This window comes from Plutella xylostella, chromosome 22 (genome assembly GCF_932276165.1).
Source record: "Plutella xylostella chromosome 22, ilPluXylo3.1, whole genome shotgun sequence".
Taxonomy (NCBI): domain Eukaryota; kingdom Metazoa; phylum Arthropoda; class Insecta; order Lepidoptera; family Plutellidae; genus Plutella; species Plutella xylostella.
In genome coordinates, this window is record NC_064002.1 from 1745149 (window position 1) to 1763942 (window position 18794).

Here is an 18794-nt window from a genome sequence, read left to right on the forward strand (position 1 = left end):
GGGCCCTTGTCAACACCCCGGCGGTGCTGGAACCTGCCGGTGTCATCCGCGACGACGGAAAGAGGCCCGACGGGATGTCGCTCATTCCCTGGGCACACGGGAGGTCGCTAGTGTGGGATGCCACGTGCGTCGACACACTGGCGGCGTCACACGTCCCACACACATCCAGGGCGGCGGGAGCGGCGGCTGGTACTGCTGAAAACCTGAAACGGGAGAAATACAGGTCGCTCGACAGCACATACCTATTTCTCCCGTTTGGCGTTGAAACAATGGGGCCATGGGGTCCGGATGCCAAAAGTTTGGTCAAAGAGATCTCTTCCCGGCTCGCAGACGTCTCAGGGGACAAACGAGCCGGGGCGTACCTCCGCCAGCGCCTGAGTCTGGCGATCCAGCGGGGCAATGTCGCCAGCGTGTTGGGAACCCTCCCACAGGGACCAGGCTTAGAAGGTCTCTTCTACATATAGTTTTAGTTATGTACATAGGTTTAGTTTGTATAATATATAGGTAGTTAGTTTAGTCTGTAATTGTAAATTATATAAATTATGTAAATAATTATTAGCGAAAATAAACAATGTACGAATTGAAAAAAAAAAAAAAAAAGAAAAAATATTTTATAAAAAATAAATATTTGGTTGGATCCTTTTAGAGAAACGTTAAAATTCACTACTTGCATAGAAACAGCAATTTAGGAGAAAGCATCCAAGTGCATATTTTTATTAATAACTTAATAAATATTAATTATAGCAACACTATTATTTAGAACCGTAATATAATAGATATTATAATTTAATGTAGTTATCTGGTGATATAATAAAAAATATTTATATTTTTATACTGGCGAACGAATCTGAGTTTGTACCTACATAATTACGCTGCGCACGCGGCGCCAACTGTCGCATAGACGCACGTCCTCTCCCAATGAACGTCCCGGCGGGGTACTGAAGTGACAACTTTCCAATCGGTCCTATTTATATATTCGCGTTTTCACGCAATATCCTTCTGGATATAATAATAATATAACAGCTTAAACACCATAAACCGCTTCATTGCGATTCTTTTGAATTGTTTTATATCACTTATATCAATTATCTACAAACCGCAAAAAACCGCTTAAGTGCCAATTGTACCATTAAACAGATTTAGGTAAAGTTGTATTAACCGCCAAACGCCGCGAGTAAGACTGACCGGTAAAATGGTTTAAGGGTCAGTGAGGCTTAAATTACAATTACGTAAAATATATTAAGTGCTTTTATGCTATATTTGACAAGAAGGCATTTAGTTTTATATCCATTATGTTTTATTTCGCAATCAGGTAGGTCGCTTAAGTAACTAATGATACAAATTCACATTCATTCAAAATGAATTAAGTCACAGTGTTTTACTGTTTTAGTAAGGGTAAAATGTTTTATATAACTTAATTATTGATCATGTATGTTTTAATATACAAATGACTAAAAAAAGTGGCTCTTAATACAAGAAAAAAGTATTAAGATTTCCAAAATCACCGATGTCTTAAGCGCCAAAAAAGTGCTCAGATCAAAACGAGACCCGCACCATTCGAAAGAGAAAAATCAGGCGATTCCAACGATGTATATAACTCATATTCGCCAAAAGTGACGGATAAAACATTCTGCCTTTCCACCGTCGATATATAATAAAATAAGAATATGATAAATACATGAGTTGTCAACCTGTTCTGTAAATACTAAATAAATACTACACGACACACACTATGAACGAAACACAAAAATTATAGCTATTTAAAACGTTAAAGTGACTTATACTTTGTCATGCAACTCATGCATAACTTTAAAAGCTTTCACCATCTTTTGACTCCTGGTTTTAGCAGCTAAATTACTTTAAACAAACACTTTACGACCTCAGAACTGCTAGTCTAGTCTACTAATTGCACTTCGGAACAAATACCTCTGAAGACTGGGGTACCTACTTATTATGGTAAGTACTTAACTAGACATTTTCCGTGCTCTTGCATAATATCTAACGAAGCATTTACTACAATATTCGGTGCCTATTTATTTATTTAACTAACCGGATGGATGGAGAAGAACCTACAGAAGACTGTTCACGTATAAGTGCCTCCTACTCACTACAGGACTTACATAAACACGCAATACAACTTTTTCTACCCTTATAAATATTTAGCATTAGGCATTGGCGTAATACATAGTTAACGTTTGTCTTCATACGTTAATATTATACGTGGGTGTACCATTTAAACACATACAATCCAAAACCTACGTACGTATAAATCAAACAAAACTTTCCAGAAGATTATGTCTACGCCGGTCTTTAGTTCAACGTAAATTCAGAAATTTAATAATGTGTGCGTCTTGCATTATATAAAGTAAATAATAAATATTAATAATTAATAAAACTAGAATTGTATAAATAAATAATTTAAAGTAAATAAATATAAAGCGTTAAAGTATTCTAATAACTAATCTAACATAATTTCTAAACGCACACACTTAGTCATCCGCACTGCGTATTAGACACGTATGCGGTTACCGATCCAACGTCACTTCCCTACTTACCGCGACGCAAGAACCATTGTCGGGTCTAATTGTACAAGTGCTAATTATTTGCTAATTTAAAATATAGCACTACAACTGAAGTCAACCCAAATCTTTTATTTTGTTCCCATCGTGAACAAAAAGTGGCGACCGTGACAGGACACGAACCTGCAATCTTCGGATGCGCAAAATATTGTTCAGACTAAGTCACCTTCTAAGCAGGAGGACAACTTAAGTAACCCATCATGTTCCGCCAATTCCCAGTGTCATCACCAACCGGATGAGACACTAGGTTTCAAATTACCAATAATTAAAATACCAAATTTTGACGGGACTTACTATAAATGGATGGAGTTCAAGGAAACTTTTACCTCATTAATTCATGATAATGAAAAAATCAAAAATATCCATAAATTTCATTATCTTAACTCCTACTTAGAAGGCGAGGCCTCTCGAGTTATCTGCAATTTAGAGGTAAATGACCTAAATTACGTCAAGGCTTGGCAACTCCTGTGCGAACGATTTGACAACAAGCGGCAACTAATTAATAACCACCTAAAGTCACTTCTAAGCTTCGAGTCAGTGCGAGAGACCGATAAGTCATTAAGGTTTATTATTGATCATGTTTCAAAAAACTTACGGGCTCTCAGCACTCTCGGCCTACCTACTGACAAGTGGGACATGCTAATTATATTTATGGTCTCAGCAAAATTAGATCCCAGTACATTTTTTAAGTGGGAGGAAAACAGAAACACTTTGCCAGATATTCCCACACTAGAACAATTTTTCCACTTTCTAAAGAACCGTGCTGATGTTCTCGAAACCGTGCAGCGTAGTAGGCAGCAAGATAGGTCTAAACCTAATAATAATAATAATTTCAACACCCAAAGTAGGCCTCAAACCAAAGCCATGGTAGTGACTTCTAAAGAAGCTTCATCTTCCCCGTCTAAATTTCATTTTGAATGTGTCGAATGCAAAGCTAATCATCGTTTGTATGAATGCCCCACATTTAAGTCTAAGAAACCGGAGGAGAGATTGAGTTTAGTCACTGCACTAAAATTGTGCACTAATTGTTTGAGAGGAGGTCACAATTCACGCTATTGTAAGTTACCAGGCTCGTGTCGTTTGTGTAAACAAAAACATAATTCGTTACTTCACCAATCAAATGAAGTCTCCGACTCAAATCAGTCAAGCTCCCTAACAATGTCGGCCCAGTCTTCCACAGAAGTACTGTTGTGCACTGCCCTGGTTAGGTTAATAAATCCTGCGACCAACCAGTCAATCAAGGTCCGAGCTTTACTGGACAGCGGCAGCCAGAGTTCCTTTATTACCGAAGCTGTAAAAGATAAGCTTCGATTGACCCCTCAGCCATCTAACACCAACATAGTAGGTATTGGAAATACACCAATTAATTTAAAAACGGAGCGTTGTGCACTCCAACTACAGTCCAATGACTCATCCTATGACGTCAAAATGACGTGCCTAATAATGCCTAAGATTTCAGATAATTTACCTAAAGTTGCATTCGATATTAGGCATCTAAATTTATCTGACTTTTCATTAGCCGACCCCAGCTTCAATGAGCCATCCCCTATTGAAATGCTTATAGGTGCTGACCTATTTTGGGACATAATAGGGTCTCAACAGCACTCGTTAGGCGAGAAAAACCCAATTTTAAGAAGTTCCAAGTTTGGCTGGCTCATCGCAGGTCCTATAATAACTAAAACTATGCCTAAAAATAATAATAAAAAATCAAATAAAAACATATTGTGCAATTTTGTGTCAAGCAATGAAAATCTTGACAGCCTAAATGACGAGTTAAGTAGATTTTGGAAAATTGAAAGTTTTCCTCAGGTAGAGCCATTAACTGCTGAAGAAAAACAATGCGAGCAACATTTTCTCACTAACACTATTCGTTCTACAGATGGTCGTTTTTGTGTAGGCCTTCCTCTTCGAGACGATCCAGATTGCCTAGGTAACTCGTACAGTCTGGCTAAAAAAAGGTTTCTGAATTTAGAAGCTCGTTTCAGGAGACAACCGGAGTTGAAAAAAGCCTACACCGACTTCATCCACGAGTACGAGGAACTGGGTCATCTCTCCGAGTGCCCAGTAGAGCAGCCTAATCTCTCGTATTTTCTTCCTCATCACCCTGTTTTCAGGGAGAGTAGCGAGTCAACTAAACTTCGTGTGGTCTTCGACGCTAGCGCTCGGTCTACTTCCGGATTTTCCATCAACGATCTGCAAATGGTCGGTCCTACTATACAGGACTCTCTCTACAACATTCTTCTTCGATTTCGACTCCACAAGTATGTTTTATCTGGGGACATCGAGAAAATGTTTCGGCAGGTGTCTCTAAGAGAGTCAGATCGTCCATTGCAGCAAATTTTATGGAGAGACAACGAAGACGAGCCACTGAGGACTCTACAACTCGGTACAGTCACCTATGGGTTTGCAAGTGCTAGTTTCCTTACAACCAGATGCATATGGCAGGTAGGCGAAGAATGCAGTGACCCCTCTATCAAGTCCATCATTCAGAGAGACTTGTACTGCGACGATTTATTAACAGGTGCAGATTCAGAGGAGCAGCTTCGATACATTCAGCGCTCAGTTTCCAGCGAACTTGCTAAGGGTTCTTTCAACTTGCGAAAGTACCGGTCTAACCTAACTAATCTTTTCTCCGGCAACGAGGAGCTAGAGAAAGATAATCTCCTAATCAGCAACTCTACCAGTACTTTAGGTATTGGATGGATTCCTCCATCTGATATGCTACATTTCCAAATTGAGTACACGCCTAGCAAAATTTTAACTAAAAGGTCGATTTTGTCCTCTACATTTAAAATTTTTGACCCACTTGGTCTTTTGTCCCTGTGTACAATCAAACCTAAAATTATTTTACAGGTTCTATGGACTCTCAAAGTTGACTGGGATGAGCCGGTCCCTACAGAAATCCATAATTCCTGGTCAAATTTCACCAAAAACTTAGACTCACTGTCTAACCTTCACAGACCTCGGCGAGTTTTAATAGATAATGCTGTGTCTATTGAAATGCACTGTTTCTGCGATGCATCGCAACGCGCCTATGGAACGTGCATCTATCTGAGGTCCACTAATTCCAACGGTGATGTCAACGTCAGTCTGTTGACAGCTAAATCTCGTGTCGCTCCTATCCAGCTGATGACTATTCCTCGCCTTGAACTTAGCGCTGCTTTTCTTGGAGCTGAATTAAGCTCAGCAGTGTCACAGGCTCTTCATCGCAATATCGATCGTCACGTCTATTGGACAGATTCAAGTGTCGTACTAGGTTGGTTGAAATCTAATAAAAAAGCCAAAACATTTGTTGCCAACAGAGTATGTGCAATCCTAGAGCTCACCGATGCTTCATCCTGGCGCCATGTACCTACTTCAGAAAATCCTGCAGATCTTGTTTCCCGTGGCGTAGATCCCCAACATGTAGGTGGCTCAACTATTTGGTGGCATGGACCTGCGTTCCTGAAGGAGTCGGAGTCTTCATGGCCATCCTCTGAGTTTTCAGAAGTAGTCGATTTGCCAGAGTTGAAAGCTAATCCCGCTTTCGTGGCGGAGGCTGCATCGTCTTCGAGCGATGACAAAATTATAACTTTTACAAATTATTCAAAGCTCGTGCGTCTTCAACGAATATTTGCTCATGTTTTAAGATTTATTGATTCCGTTAAAGATCATAAATCGCAAAGAAAAGGTCCCCTACAATCAAACGAATTAGAAAACTCCCTAAGGACCTTAATAAAAATGGCTCAGCTAGAGTCCTTCCCAAACGAACTATCCCTATTAAAGAAAGGCAAACCTGTCCCTCAAGCTAATGTCGCATCCCTTAACCCATTTATCCATAGCGAAGGTGTTATGCGAGTTGGGGGTCGTATAGGCTCATCTAACTATCCCTACGACAAAAAACATCCTATTCTTTTAAAGTCAGATCACCATCTAACAAAACTTTTATTCGAATTAGAGCACGAACAACTAATGCACGCTGGACCTCAACATCTCCTCGCCTCTATGTGAGAGCGCTATTGGCCAATCGGAGGTAGAGCACTAGCACGACGAGTTACTCGTCATTGTTTCGTGTGTCGTCGATTTAAGGGTCAGACTTTAAACAATATCATGGGAAATTTACCCTCCGACAGAGTGGAACCTGATTTTCCTTTCCACACTGTAGGCACTGATTTTGCTGGACCATTCCTAATAACAGACCGCAAGGGACGAGGCTGCAAAATAACCAAATGCTACCTATGTATTTTTGTATGCTTCCGTTACAAATGTGTCCACCTAGAAGCCGTAAGTGACCGAACAAAGGATTCATTTATTCTCACTCTCTCTAGGTTTATAAGTCGTAGAGGCAAGCCAAAAACAATATGCTGTGACAACGGCCGAAACTTTGTTGCTGCAGCTAAGGAGATCAACAGTTTTCTAACGTCACAAGCTGACTCTATAGTTGACTTTGCAGCTCGTCGGGGCATTGAATTTCAATTCTCACCTGCGTACGCTCCTCACTTCGGCGGTCTCTGGGAGGCCGGTGTAAAGTCAGCCAAATTCCACATGCATAGAGTATTAAAAGACACTCATTTAACTTTCGAGGAACTGGCGTCTCTATTTGCTCAAATCGAAGCAATCCTAAATAGCCGTCCCCTATGTCCAATCAGTCCCTCACCAAATGATCTTTCCCCCCTTACCCCGGGCCACTTTTTGATAGGCAGGCCACTAACGGCCTCACAATCTCCGTGTCTACTGGAAGCTAATCCGAATCGCCTCGATCGTTTCCAGCGCCTCGAGCAGTACCGGCAACACTTCTGGAAGCGGTGGTCGAGCGAGTACGTCGCCGAACTCCAGCAGCGCACGAAGTGGAAGACGAGAGCCACGGACCTGCTCCTAGATGACCTGGTCCTCATCAAAGAAGACGCCGCTCCCCCCCTGTGCTGGCGGCTCGGCAGAGTCGACAAGCTGTACCCGGGCTCCGACGGCGTGCCTCGCGTCGCCGACGTGCGCACTACCCACGGCACAGTGCGGAGAGCGCTAAATCGTCTCTGCATCCTACCTACTCCTCAAGCCAATGAATCTTGAAAGCCGAAGCTTTCAAGGGCCGGGAAGATGTCTACGCCGGTCTTTAGTTCAACGTAAATTCAGAAATTTAATAATGTGTGCGTCTTGCATTATATAAAGTAAATAATAAATATTAATAATTAATAAAACTAGAATTGTATAAATAAATAATTTAAAGTAAATAAATATAAAGCGTTAAAGTATTCTAATAACTAATCTAACATAATTTCTAAACGCACACACTTAGTCATCCGCACTGCGTATTAGACACGTATGCGGTTACCGATCCAACGTCACTTCCCTACTTACCGCGACGCAAGAACCATTGTCGGGTCTAATTGTACAAGTGCTAATTATTTGCTAATTTAAAATATAGCACTACAACTGAAGTCAACCCAAATCTTTTATTTTGTTCCCATCGTGAACAATTAAATCAGTCCAATTTGAACACGAACACAACAAACTAGGGGACCGTGAAAACAAATGAATTTTGCGTTCAACAATCCCAATCTGGAAACGACTTGCGGAGCAACTTGTTCTACGATTTGTTTTTATCTCCTCCTTTCAAATGAATTAATCTTCACCTTTTGACATTTTATTCCTAAAGAATTGGACCCAACACCTACCTAAACACGCTTAAATTAACCCGTAGCGTTATTGAAATCGAATCATTCATTAACACCAAAACCAAAATTACTGTATAGTTTAAATCAAAGCTATAATTATAAACTTTGATTAAGTTCTATGAACGTGTTAAAGTAGTTTCGCCGACTGGAAAATTCCACACATTAAATACGTTACGTAGCCACATACGTAACACGTCAGCCCACTCTTATTCGCCACAAATCGCGTGGAATATTCTCCACAGACGATTCCCCGTAGCTTTACCCTTCAATGGTTCTCTTACCGGCACTGAACATTGTATGTATGTTTACGCTACATTAGCGTGTAGTATAAAGGTGTAGATACATGGTGGCAGCGGTGTGACGCCCTGTCGTCTCCATATCGACCGCTGCCGCCTGTTGAATGTCGACCCCCCTGGCTGGGGGCGCGACCTTACAGTGGGTGGAACTGGAGCAGTGCCGCAACCACTAAGTGTAAGGAAATGTTGATTATTTGACGTGATTTTTTACAATTATTTGTAGATAGTCATTGGTTACGCTATCACCATTTCACAAAGGTTTTCTGTAAGGAGAAGAAACGGTGATAAAAAAGAGTCGGGGGATATGCAGGTTTTTGGCTACGGGGTAAAAGATGTGGTATAAGTGTGACATGTCTGTGGCTAGGTAGCTCCTGAACTGACGGAGTTATTAGAAAGCGAATTTTTTGAGAGAACTTATTGATGTTTGTTCGATATTCTTTCTTTCTCTTCTTAGGCGCACGAGAGTCGTGGCGGCGTCACGGCGGCGGCGTCAAGGAAGCCCGCGGAGTCAAGAGTCAAACGCCGGAAAATTAGGAAAACTGAGCATTTACACTTTTGAACCTACATAAAGACTAATCTAATTTCATGAAATTAAATTATTTCTAACATGCCACGGCGCTCCGCTCACTGCTAGAGTCGAGGTGGAGTCGCGGAAGCGTCGCGACGTCCTTAAGGCTAAAACTTCGGTTCTCATGATTTTGTAATGCGGTTTTATGCTGCTATAATATTTTTATAAGTACTTTTTCATTTTCATTTAGCATTAGGCATTAATTACATCAGAAAATTATTTAATTTATGTAGTACCTGACCACAACTTACAAAAATTCAAACGTATTCTAATAAAGTCTACCTGATTATAAATAATTACTTTTGTGTATTGATAATTAATAATAAATAAAATAAATAGCAACCCGGGGCCATTTGTAATAGCAAAAGCATAAAGTGTCAAAAGAAAGGTGCTGCGTTGCGTGCGGGATGGTAATTAATCTACTAAAAACTGTCCTATTTATTTTATAAGGTGCGTAAATGGGACACTATATTATGTGTGTACTTCCTCAGTTTTACCCTTCACTCACCCCAACCAGTGGAGGTGTTTAACGCAGTTTAAACTGACTCAGCTCCAAAATGTGAAATCGAATCTATTCAATAGGCAGCACGGATCATTTTTCTTTTCCGTGTGAACGCGCTTTGGACATATCTTTTGTATTTGCGTAATAATTATGGGATGTTAAAAAGCCATCCATCACTTACCGACATCACTCTTGTGGAAGCTAACATTTATTCAGGAGGTAATTTCTATATCGAAAGCTTTAACACTTTGTGCGTATGGTTGTCGATAACCTAATCTAGCCAACGTTAGAAACCCCTGATTTTTTACACTAAAAATCGTATAACTTTTTACGGCTTTAGTACGGTGAAAAGTGGGTGCAGCAATGCACCTCTGCCTACCCCGCAAGGGAGTACATTAGTACAAGGCGTGAGAGTGTGTGTGTGGGGGGGGCTTTTGTACACAAACATATTATAACACCCCTCTTTTTCGTCGCGGGTTAAAAATAACTCTTACATCACAAACAATAAGAATGTTCCCAAATCCAAAGTGTTGCGCTTAGCAAGTCCCTCACTGTTTTCTTTACTTTTTACACAAAATGCTGAAGGACCTCACATATGAAAGCGTGACCTACTAAACGAGTTTGCCACTTGTTTCATATTTTACGAGCATGCAAAACACACTGTTTTGCAGGCTTTGCTGGTTTTCTTTTTCGTCTTACATCTAATTTGTAGTAGCTTTACGCACGAGCTTAGATCGCTTTTAAAGGATCTCCCGTAAGAATTCCGGCCTATATAGCACTCAGGGTTATCCCTGTAGCTTTATAATAGTAAAACAATATTTTTATCGGATCAAATTCAAAGTTTTGAAGATTATTCTTTTGCAATAAAACATTGCACAATTCGGTAAGAATTGTTATGCAAACTGAAACTACATACTTACAGATGAATTGAGAACCTCCTCCTTTTTTTCAAAACCGTTAAAAAATAGACAGACAGATAGACAGACGGACAACAAAGTGATTCTATAAGGGTTCCTTTTTTCCTTTTTTCTTGATTATCTACCTACAAAAAGTAGATCGTGTGCGGGCACCCTTATAACTAGTTATGACTGAAGTGATTGTTGTTGTTATGCGTCACACAGGACGTCAGGAGAGTTGCCCGCTCACTGCTCACACGTCACATCTCGTTCCGAGTAATATGGGAAGGGTGCAGTAATCCAACTAGACTTAACTACACGGGGTGTTCTGTAAATAGTGGACCAGACTATGGGAATATACATTGAAAATTGACTTGACATGCTTTCATACAATGCATAAATTCTCCATTGCTTCTGCATATATAAATTTAGAGATCCACGTGACTTTCTACGCAAATTGAATAAAATACCTACGTGAAATATTTTTTTCTCGAGTCTCCAAAATTCTTTGAAGAAAAGTTGTTAACGGTTTACATTGATGCCCTGTGTTCTGATACCATAAACTGATAAAGTTTAGAGGATTATTATCTATATTACATAAAACAAATATGTATTACATTTTGGTATAGACCAGTTATAAAAAAAACATTGATTTTACAGGGATAACTTTGAAGTCGATGCAAAGCTCACACGAAAAAGCTGTGTATAAGTACCATTCTTTTTGTATAATAAGATCAGATCTCTCTGAAAATAAAAAATGTGGTTGTTATTATTACACACTAAAGAAAACACAATATTCTGAAGCTAAACGCGGGCATATAAGATCAACATGAATAAAATGAATGTTTCATGAAGCCTTTATTAACAGTGCCCGAGGGCTTTCATCGATATTTTAGTAAATATTTGAACCCGTAGACGCTAGTTTAAAATCGTTTCTATAATGTAGAAGCCATTAATTAAATTATAACAATAAGGTAGGTAAATGTTACTCTGAATCTCTGAACTGTGGAAAATTTATTTATTTATTTAAGGCACACAAAACAGGTTACATCAATATAAATAAAAGTGTTATAAAAAGTATTTTTGTTCTAGATTATAACCCAAACATCTTAGAAATGTTAGAAAATGATAAGATTGAAACATATTCTCGATTTATTTTAAACAAACACTTTGCTGGAACAAAATAATGAAGTAACACAGCTCGTAAACAGTACACCGCAGGACATGGACCTCTTCCAAAACTGCCATAATCTTCACGCTATACAGGCGGGTTGGACACAAGCAACACAAATATTTAATACCCAAGACCTGGGAATATCTATTTTTTTACTAGAATGTGGTACCTGGGACCATCGGCATACTCACCAATTTCATCATCCAGTCATCAAGATATTTTATCTACCTATGCAGCCGGTTTAAATCTACAATTTCTACAAGAGTTGTCCGCGAGCTTTAACTCGCCTTTATAAGTTTTCCCTGGGAATTCCGGTATAAAAAATTCAATTTCTCTGGCCGTTTTTCCAGTAATAATGAATAATAATAATAATAATAACCCACCCGATGCCGGGGAGAACCCCTGTTCCTCATCTCTGGCTTGCCTTTATTGGTTGTCCAGAGTGAACACTGACGAGGAACAGGATCTCCCAACTCTTGCTTGCCTTCATTGGCTGGCTTGAGTGGTGTACCGCTAGAGCAGCAATGCTCCAGGAAGGATGTATTACCCAGTAAGGTGCTTGTAGGGATCTTGACCGATAACGCGATTGTCCTGAGAGCCGTGGAATACCTCTCCATCCTTAGCACCTCATGCCATGTTGCCCCCCTGTTGCTACGTCACTGTAATGTGCTAGCGACTGCTTTGGGGGGCCCATTTACTGTGTGTGCGAGTCACCCCCTGCCTTTTTATCCGTGTGTGAAACATATAGGTCAGGCAGGTGCCATAGTCCTTCCTTAGTCCCAGTTACCCAGTCCATTTAGCACCCCCTTCCATAACCCTGTATTAGTTTTCTCCATATCCTACAATAGTCCTGCACTAACCGGGGATTTTTCTTGGGTTTACTCTATAGTTTACACAGAGAAAATCGTCGGTTGGTGTCACATTTCATATAGATTAATGTTGTCAAACGGGCCTCTACGTGTTGGCTTCGGCCCCATGCACGCCTTCCAAATGCCCGGGACCCCATGGTCCCGTGATGGTAAAGACACAACATAATAATAATAATAATAACAAACAGCTATCCATCCATACCTACAATTACATTTTGTCTTTCGCGTTTATAATACCCATCATTAGGATTTTTTATGGGTTTGACTTCTTTTGTCACGATTTTTAAACATTCGTTTGGCTTTTCTCTTCTATCTTTTCTCTGTCCTGGACCAAACCGCTGGCGTCAGTGGTAAATGTGAAAGTGATCATTAACGGGAGTCATTAACGGGGATTATTTATTAACGATCGTCATCCTGAACAGTTTATTAGCTACAAACTTGAGAGGGGTTAACTGACTGAGGTCATTGTTTACTATGAACGGTCAAGTACTACCGATACATTAACAACACAGGTAAATGTAGGGTGTTTGTAGTTCTAAGAAGAAATACGGTGATTGGTTTTGTATTGATTTTTTCACCTACATATTTTCCTCATTGGTCATATCGTCCAATAAAAGGGTTAAACTTATAAGATGTATAAGATTATTAATCTTCGAGCAGAATTTGTCGGTGTTAAGGCAGAGCTTCTTCCACTATACTATATAACTTTAGTATTGCTTACATACAATAACAATCATGGCAAAGACAAAAAAATAAAATTAAAACATCCTGAAATCCTGAAGTGCCTTCCAACAAAATACAAGAAAGACCAAGACAGTTACATACAGCAAGCAACCGGCCTCAAATGTCGCGTTGAACCCAAACATTCACAAACATTATTGTTTTCAGCTGTTTTTATGAACTCGACGACACTATCACTATACTATGAACTTCGGCCAACAAAACTCGAGTGGCATCTAATAGCAGAACAGAATATACCATAATCAACTTTATTAAAATATCAATATAGTTCATATTGTATCCGCCCCCATCAGCAAACTGAATGTGCGGTCACTGACGTCAACTTCTTTGATAGTAAACTCATTGGGAAGATTGAATGAATTATATTATCTGTCTTCGTCGTCTGTGAACGCAGTTTTATGAAAGTTTGTCCGCGCTCTGACAAACTAAATATTAGTTAAAATGTTCTAGCTTTCATTTTAATCGTAAGCATAATATTTCCTTAATGATGAAGCGTCTCGTGATATTTCTTTTCTCTGTTTCTTACGCAGCTGCTGTTTGTATAAGTGCTAAGTGTGAAACGGGTCGTTACCAACCGAATTGGGAGAGCCTGGACAAAAGACCTCTGCCAGAATGGTATGATAAGGCCAAAATTGGTATATTTCTGCACTGGGGTGTGTTTTCTGTACCGAGCTACGGATCCGAGTGGTTTTGGAGTAATTGGCACGGTAAAGTAATCTGAATTATTAATCTAATTGATAGCAATCTTCCCATTGAGACAGACCATTTTCGAGCTATGCTCTCTTTGCTATGCTAATAACTTTTCCTATGTACTTTCCGCCATTATTATAAAACTAAGACTAAAGATAAAACGAGTTCTATAACCGGTTCTAAACCAAAACTTTAATTAGTCTAAGTTTTATAATAACCGAATTGTTTTTTCTTTTATTCTTTCTTTTTATATAAGCCTAATGCGTAATCACGACGAGTTTCTTTATTGAAAATTGTGTTACTTGTTCATAGGAAACAACAGCATTCACGTAGACTTTATGAAAAAGAATTACAGACCCGGATTCACGTATCAAGAGTTTGCTACCATGCTGACGGCAGAGTTCTTCAACCCTGATGAATGGGCCAAGCTGTTTCAAAGGGCTGGTGCTAAGTATGACTTTTGACTCGTATTATTGAAGAGGCAATAATTTGTAATGCACGTTCTAATACTGATCTTGGAATATCTTTCCATTCACATATGGTTTTCTAATCTTTTTTATTTTTATATTCTTAATCATACCATCATCAGGAAATAAACTGTCCACTACTGGACACATTATAGCCTCCCCCAAAGAGAGGCCATAATATGGCTACTACCACTACCGGCTACCTGTCCAAAGTCATCAGTCTGGTGGATTGTAGGACTCGGCAACTCCACTACTCTTACGATCATTGTTTCTTATGCTGCCTGCGTATAGACCGGCCAACGATGGATATTTATTATACATGATACAGGGAAGATTGCAGCAACGAAGGTCAACAAAACCCGTTCGTTGGCGTTCGTTTGGCCGGTCTGTACGCAGGTTTTGACAAACATGGCTGGCCCACTGCCACTTTTAATAAAATAGGTCTAATTTATAATTACAGATACGTGGTGCTGACAAGCAAGCATCACGAAGGCTTCACAATGTTCCCTTCAAAGAAGTCTTTCAGCTGGAACTCCGTGGAGGTAGGACCACACCGGGACATAGTGGGGGAACTCGGGAAAGCCGTCAAAGACCATGGATTGGTCTTCGGTGTCTACCATTCTCTTTTCGAGTGGTTCAACCCAATCTACTTGAAGGATAAGTCTGAGCTATTCGCTACGCGTGACTACCCGACTACTAAACTGTGGCCTGATTTAAAGCAGCTTATTAACGATTACGAGCCTTCTATCCTCTGGTCCGATGGTGATTGGGAAGCTCTGGATAGTTACTGGAACTCTACGGACTTCCTCGCTTGGCTGTACAATGATAGTCCAGTAAAGGATCGCATTGTGGTGAACGACAGATGGGGTATCGGGATACCGTGCCATCACGGAGACTTCTACAACTGCCAAGACAGATATAACCCTGGTGAGTAAAAACATGCGTGATAAATTAAATAATCTGAATGCCGAATGAAGTTTTGCGACGCGCTCTCTCACGTCGCACGGCTTCGAAAGCGAATACAACGGAAAACATTTATTTCGTCTTAGCGCGCGCGTTTTGCGCCCCTCTCTACTCGTCTAGGTCTTCAGACTAGTTACAAAGTTTTATACATTTGTTGTGATCCATTACTATCCATTACGGTAATGGTTCATACTCATCAATATTTGACACGTGTTAACACATAGTTTTCTGCTCAGGCAAGTTACAAAACCACAAATGGGAGAATGCCTTCACCCTGGACAGCAAGTCCTGGGGCTGGCGGCGCGACCTTCAGCTCCGTGACCTCATGACCTTGGACGACCTGATCAAGGAAGTGGTCTCTACTGTCAGCTGCGGTGGTGAGTGTTACCACGAGATTTTCACTGGAGTTCTTAAATGTTGGTTATCTGCACCCTGCTACTTACATCGCGCATGGATATTGTTAATAATAACAATAACCCAGCTTCGTGTCCTACAGTGGATTAAAATGAACTGTGCGTTTTTTGATATTTATCTAAATATCTCATATCATAAATAGGATAGTTCCATAGATTTTATTATTATTTAAATATTCACTGTACCACTGAGTTGGTGACTAAAAATTATTTTAATTTATACTGTTTTTTCTTTGTATAAGATACCTAGGTACACTCATCATCATCACGACCCATTACGTCCCCACTGCTGGGGCACGGGTCTCCTTCCAATGAAGGAAGGGTTTAGGCCTAGTCCATATATAATACCATATCATTACATCCATACTAAACAATATTATCGTCTATTTCTCAGGCAACGCCCTAATCAACGTTGGCCCGACGAAAGAAGGAACAATAGCGCCAATATTCCAAGAGCGTCTGCTCTCCTTCGGCAAATGGCTACGAGTGAACGGCGAGGCCATTTACGAAAGCTCACCCTGGCAGCACCAGAACGACTCCAGGAATGCCTACGTATGGTACACGTGCCGTAAAACCAGCTACGATGGCTTGAGGCCAACCTCCAAGCCGTTGAAGACCGACAAAGTGTCAGCAACTTACGCCATATTTCTTAAATGGCCGGCAAATAATGTTTTGGAAGTCAAGGATCTGACCCCGTACCTTCATAGCGGGAACTTTGCGGTGGGAATGCTGGGGAAAGCTGGCGAGACGCTCAATGTAAGTTTATGGTATTATTGAGATTGCATGTGCATACGGTGGGTTTCGTTAAGCGAAACACTGTTTGCTTTGTTAGTAACTATATCTAATAGAGAAGGGAACCCTAGTCTTCTAGCCATCTATATGACAACATAATTACTACTGATTAAGTACTTCTGTATTTAATAGATTAATATTAAAAGGCCCTAAATATTAATGAATGCAATTAACGTTTGTTTCAGTGGACAATATCAAACGGGTTAACGTACATCACGCTACCAGACAAAGCTGCTGTGCGAACGGAACACGCGTGGGCCCTGAGAATTACTCTCAAATAAGCAGCCGCTAGCGACACCTAGTAAAAATACTCAGAATTTCTTGGAGGATTATGTGGCGCCATCTATTTTAATTGGTTACAAAGTGCCTGATGATTTCAGCGCGCTGTGCTGAAAATACTCTTCAGTAGTGCTCACGTAGCAGTGTAGTAGATTAAGTATAGATGGCGCCCGCTCTAAGCAACTGCGAATTTATTTTGTAAAATAACAATCTGTAGAAAAGCATTTTGAAAACAGTTTCCTACAAAAATCATTAAACTACTACTTGAAAATACCTCTGTATCTTTTTGCGAAAACAGAGAGATCTCTGATAAACATAATAAAACTTTCACAACAAAAAATATGGAACCCTTTGGGTACGCTACAGGAAAAAATTACCCATCACTTTCTATTTCCTTTTGTCATAAATCCTGAAGATGGACAAATTTATCCTTTTACAAAATATCCAAAGGGCAGAAAAAGTTATTCACACAACCGAGGTAAAATTTGTAGTGACTTGGGTCAACTTGGGCTAAAATTTAGGCGCCTAGTTTTTATGTTTAGCAATTCTTAAACAATAATTAAGTATAACAATTTTACACTTCGCCAATAACTATAAGAAATTAACAAACTAGGTTTACGCGTTCAGCTCATAAGATGACACAGACACAGATTTTTATTAAACTTATAAATAACAAACTCTACGTCCGCACACCCGTGGTATTTTCATTAGGTCACGTTTGAAATGCGCTTTAATATTTCTGTGTGCGGCAGAACTTAATGGATTAAATCACCGAAGCGCGGTTTTCCGATAAATCTAATAATCCGATGAATGGAAAGAAGAAAACTCACTCTATTCAAATTTTTGGTAAGCGATTGCCGATAGTGATGAGAATAAAATATAACTAAAATGTGTACCTATGTTGGACTGGTGGTGTCATAACTTTAATTAACGGGTGCGTATTGCGACGTATAAAAACGAAATGTATAATTTCACATTAATAACGTTCACAACATATAATGAACGTTACGTATAACAACAAAATCTATATTTTCATAAGGTATAAGATTCAATTGGTATAACGTACATTTTATATAAAATCAAAATATATAATACTTACTAGGACTAATATCAATTCGTATAACATACATTACGTATATCGTTTAAAATATATACTAGCATTTAGTATAAAGTTCATAAAACATACTAACATATAACATAATCTGTGTCTAATTACCCAAAGCCGTCAAATCCCCCCTAGCACCAAAATCTAAAGATAGGTGCGACGACGAGCAAAGCGAGGAGGAGCGTGTTAGGTGCACATGTTCGTCGAAACTAAAGCGGAGCGTCTCCCCACATAGCGCCAATAATAATAATAATGTCAAAACCCCTAGTACCAAAACCTAAAGATAGGTGCGACGACGAGCAAAGCGAGGAGCAGCGTGTTAGGTGCACATGTTCGTCGAAACTAAAGCGGAGCGTCTCCCCACATAGCGCCAATAATAATAATAATGTCAAAACCCCTAGTACCAAAACCTAAAGATAGGTGCGACGACGAGCAAAGCGAGGAGCAGCGTGTTAGGTGCACATGTTCGTCGAAACTAAAGCGGAGCGCAGCGACGCGGAGCGGAGCGTTCCCCACATAACGTCAATAATAATGAAAATACGATACGACAATCTTTTATACTTTTTGTGCATTACACATTATGATAATTATATCCGTTGTAGAATATATGTTATAAACGTTATATATTATGAACGTTATGCATTTTAATCGTTATATCAATTGAATTTATACTTTTTGAACGTTATTCTTTACGAAATTATGTATTTAGTAATTATGCCTTTCGTTTGTTATGCACAGTGATCGTTATACTTAATAAATTTATATCATATGGGCGTATACCTTGTAAATGTTATACCATTCGTTTTTAT

General features: G+C 39.6%; 1 protein-coding gene across 1 annotated transcript; it reads left to right on the plus strand.

Annotated features, from left to right (window-relative positions):
* The first annotated feature begins 13638 nt into the window (after positions 1 to 13638).
* On the plus strand, positions 13639 to 17153 carry LOC105384368 (alpha-L-fucosidase). The gene is made up of 6 exons (XM_038105331.2): positions 13639 to 13983; positions 14279 to 14417; positions 14894 to 15360; positions 15633 to 15773; positions 16204 to 16565; positions 16787 to 17153. The coding sequence occupies exons 1-6, from the start codon at positions 13761 to 13763 to the stop codon at positions 16880 to 16882; spliced, it is 1428 nt and encodes a 475-aa protein (XP_037961259.2). The 5' UTR covers positions 13639 to 13760; the 3' UTR covers positions 16883 to 17153.
* The last annotated feature ends 1641 nt before the right edge of the window (positions 17154 to 18794 follow it).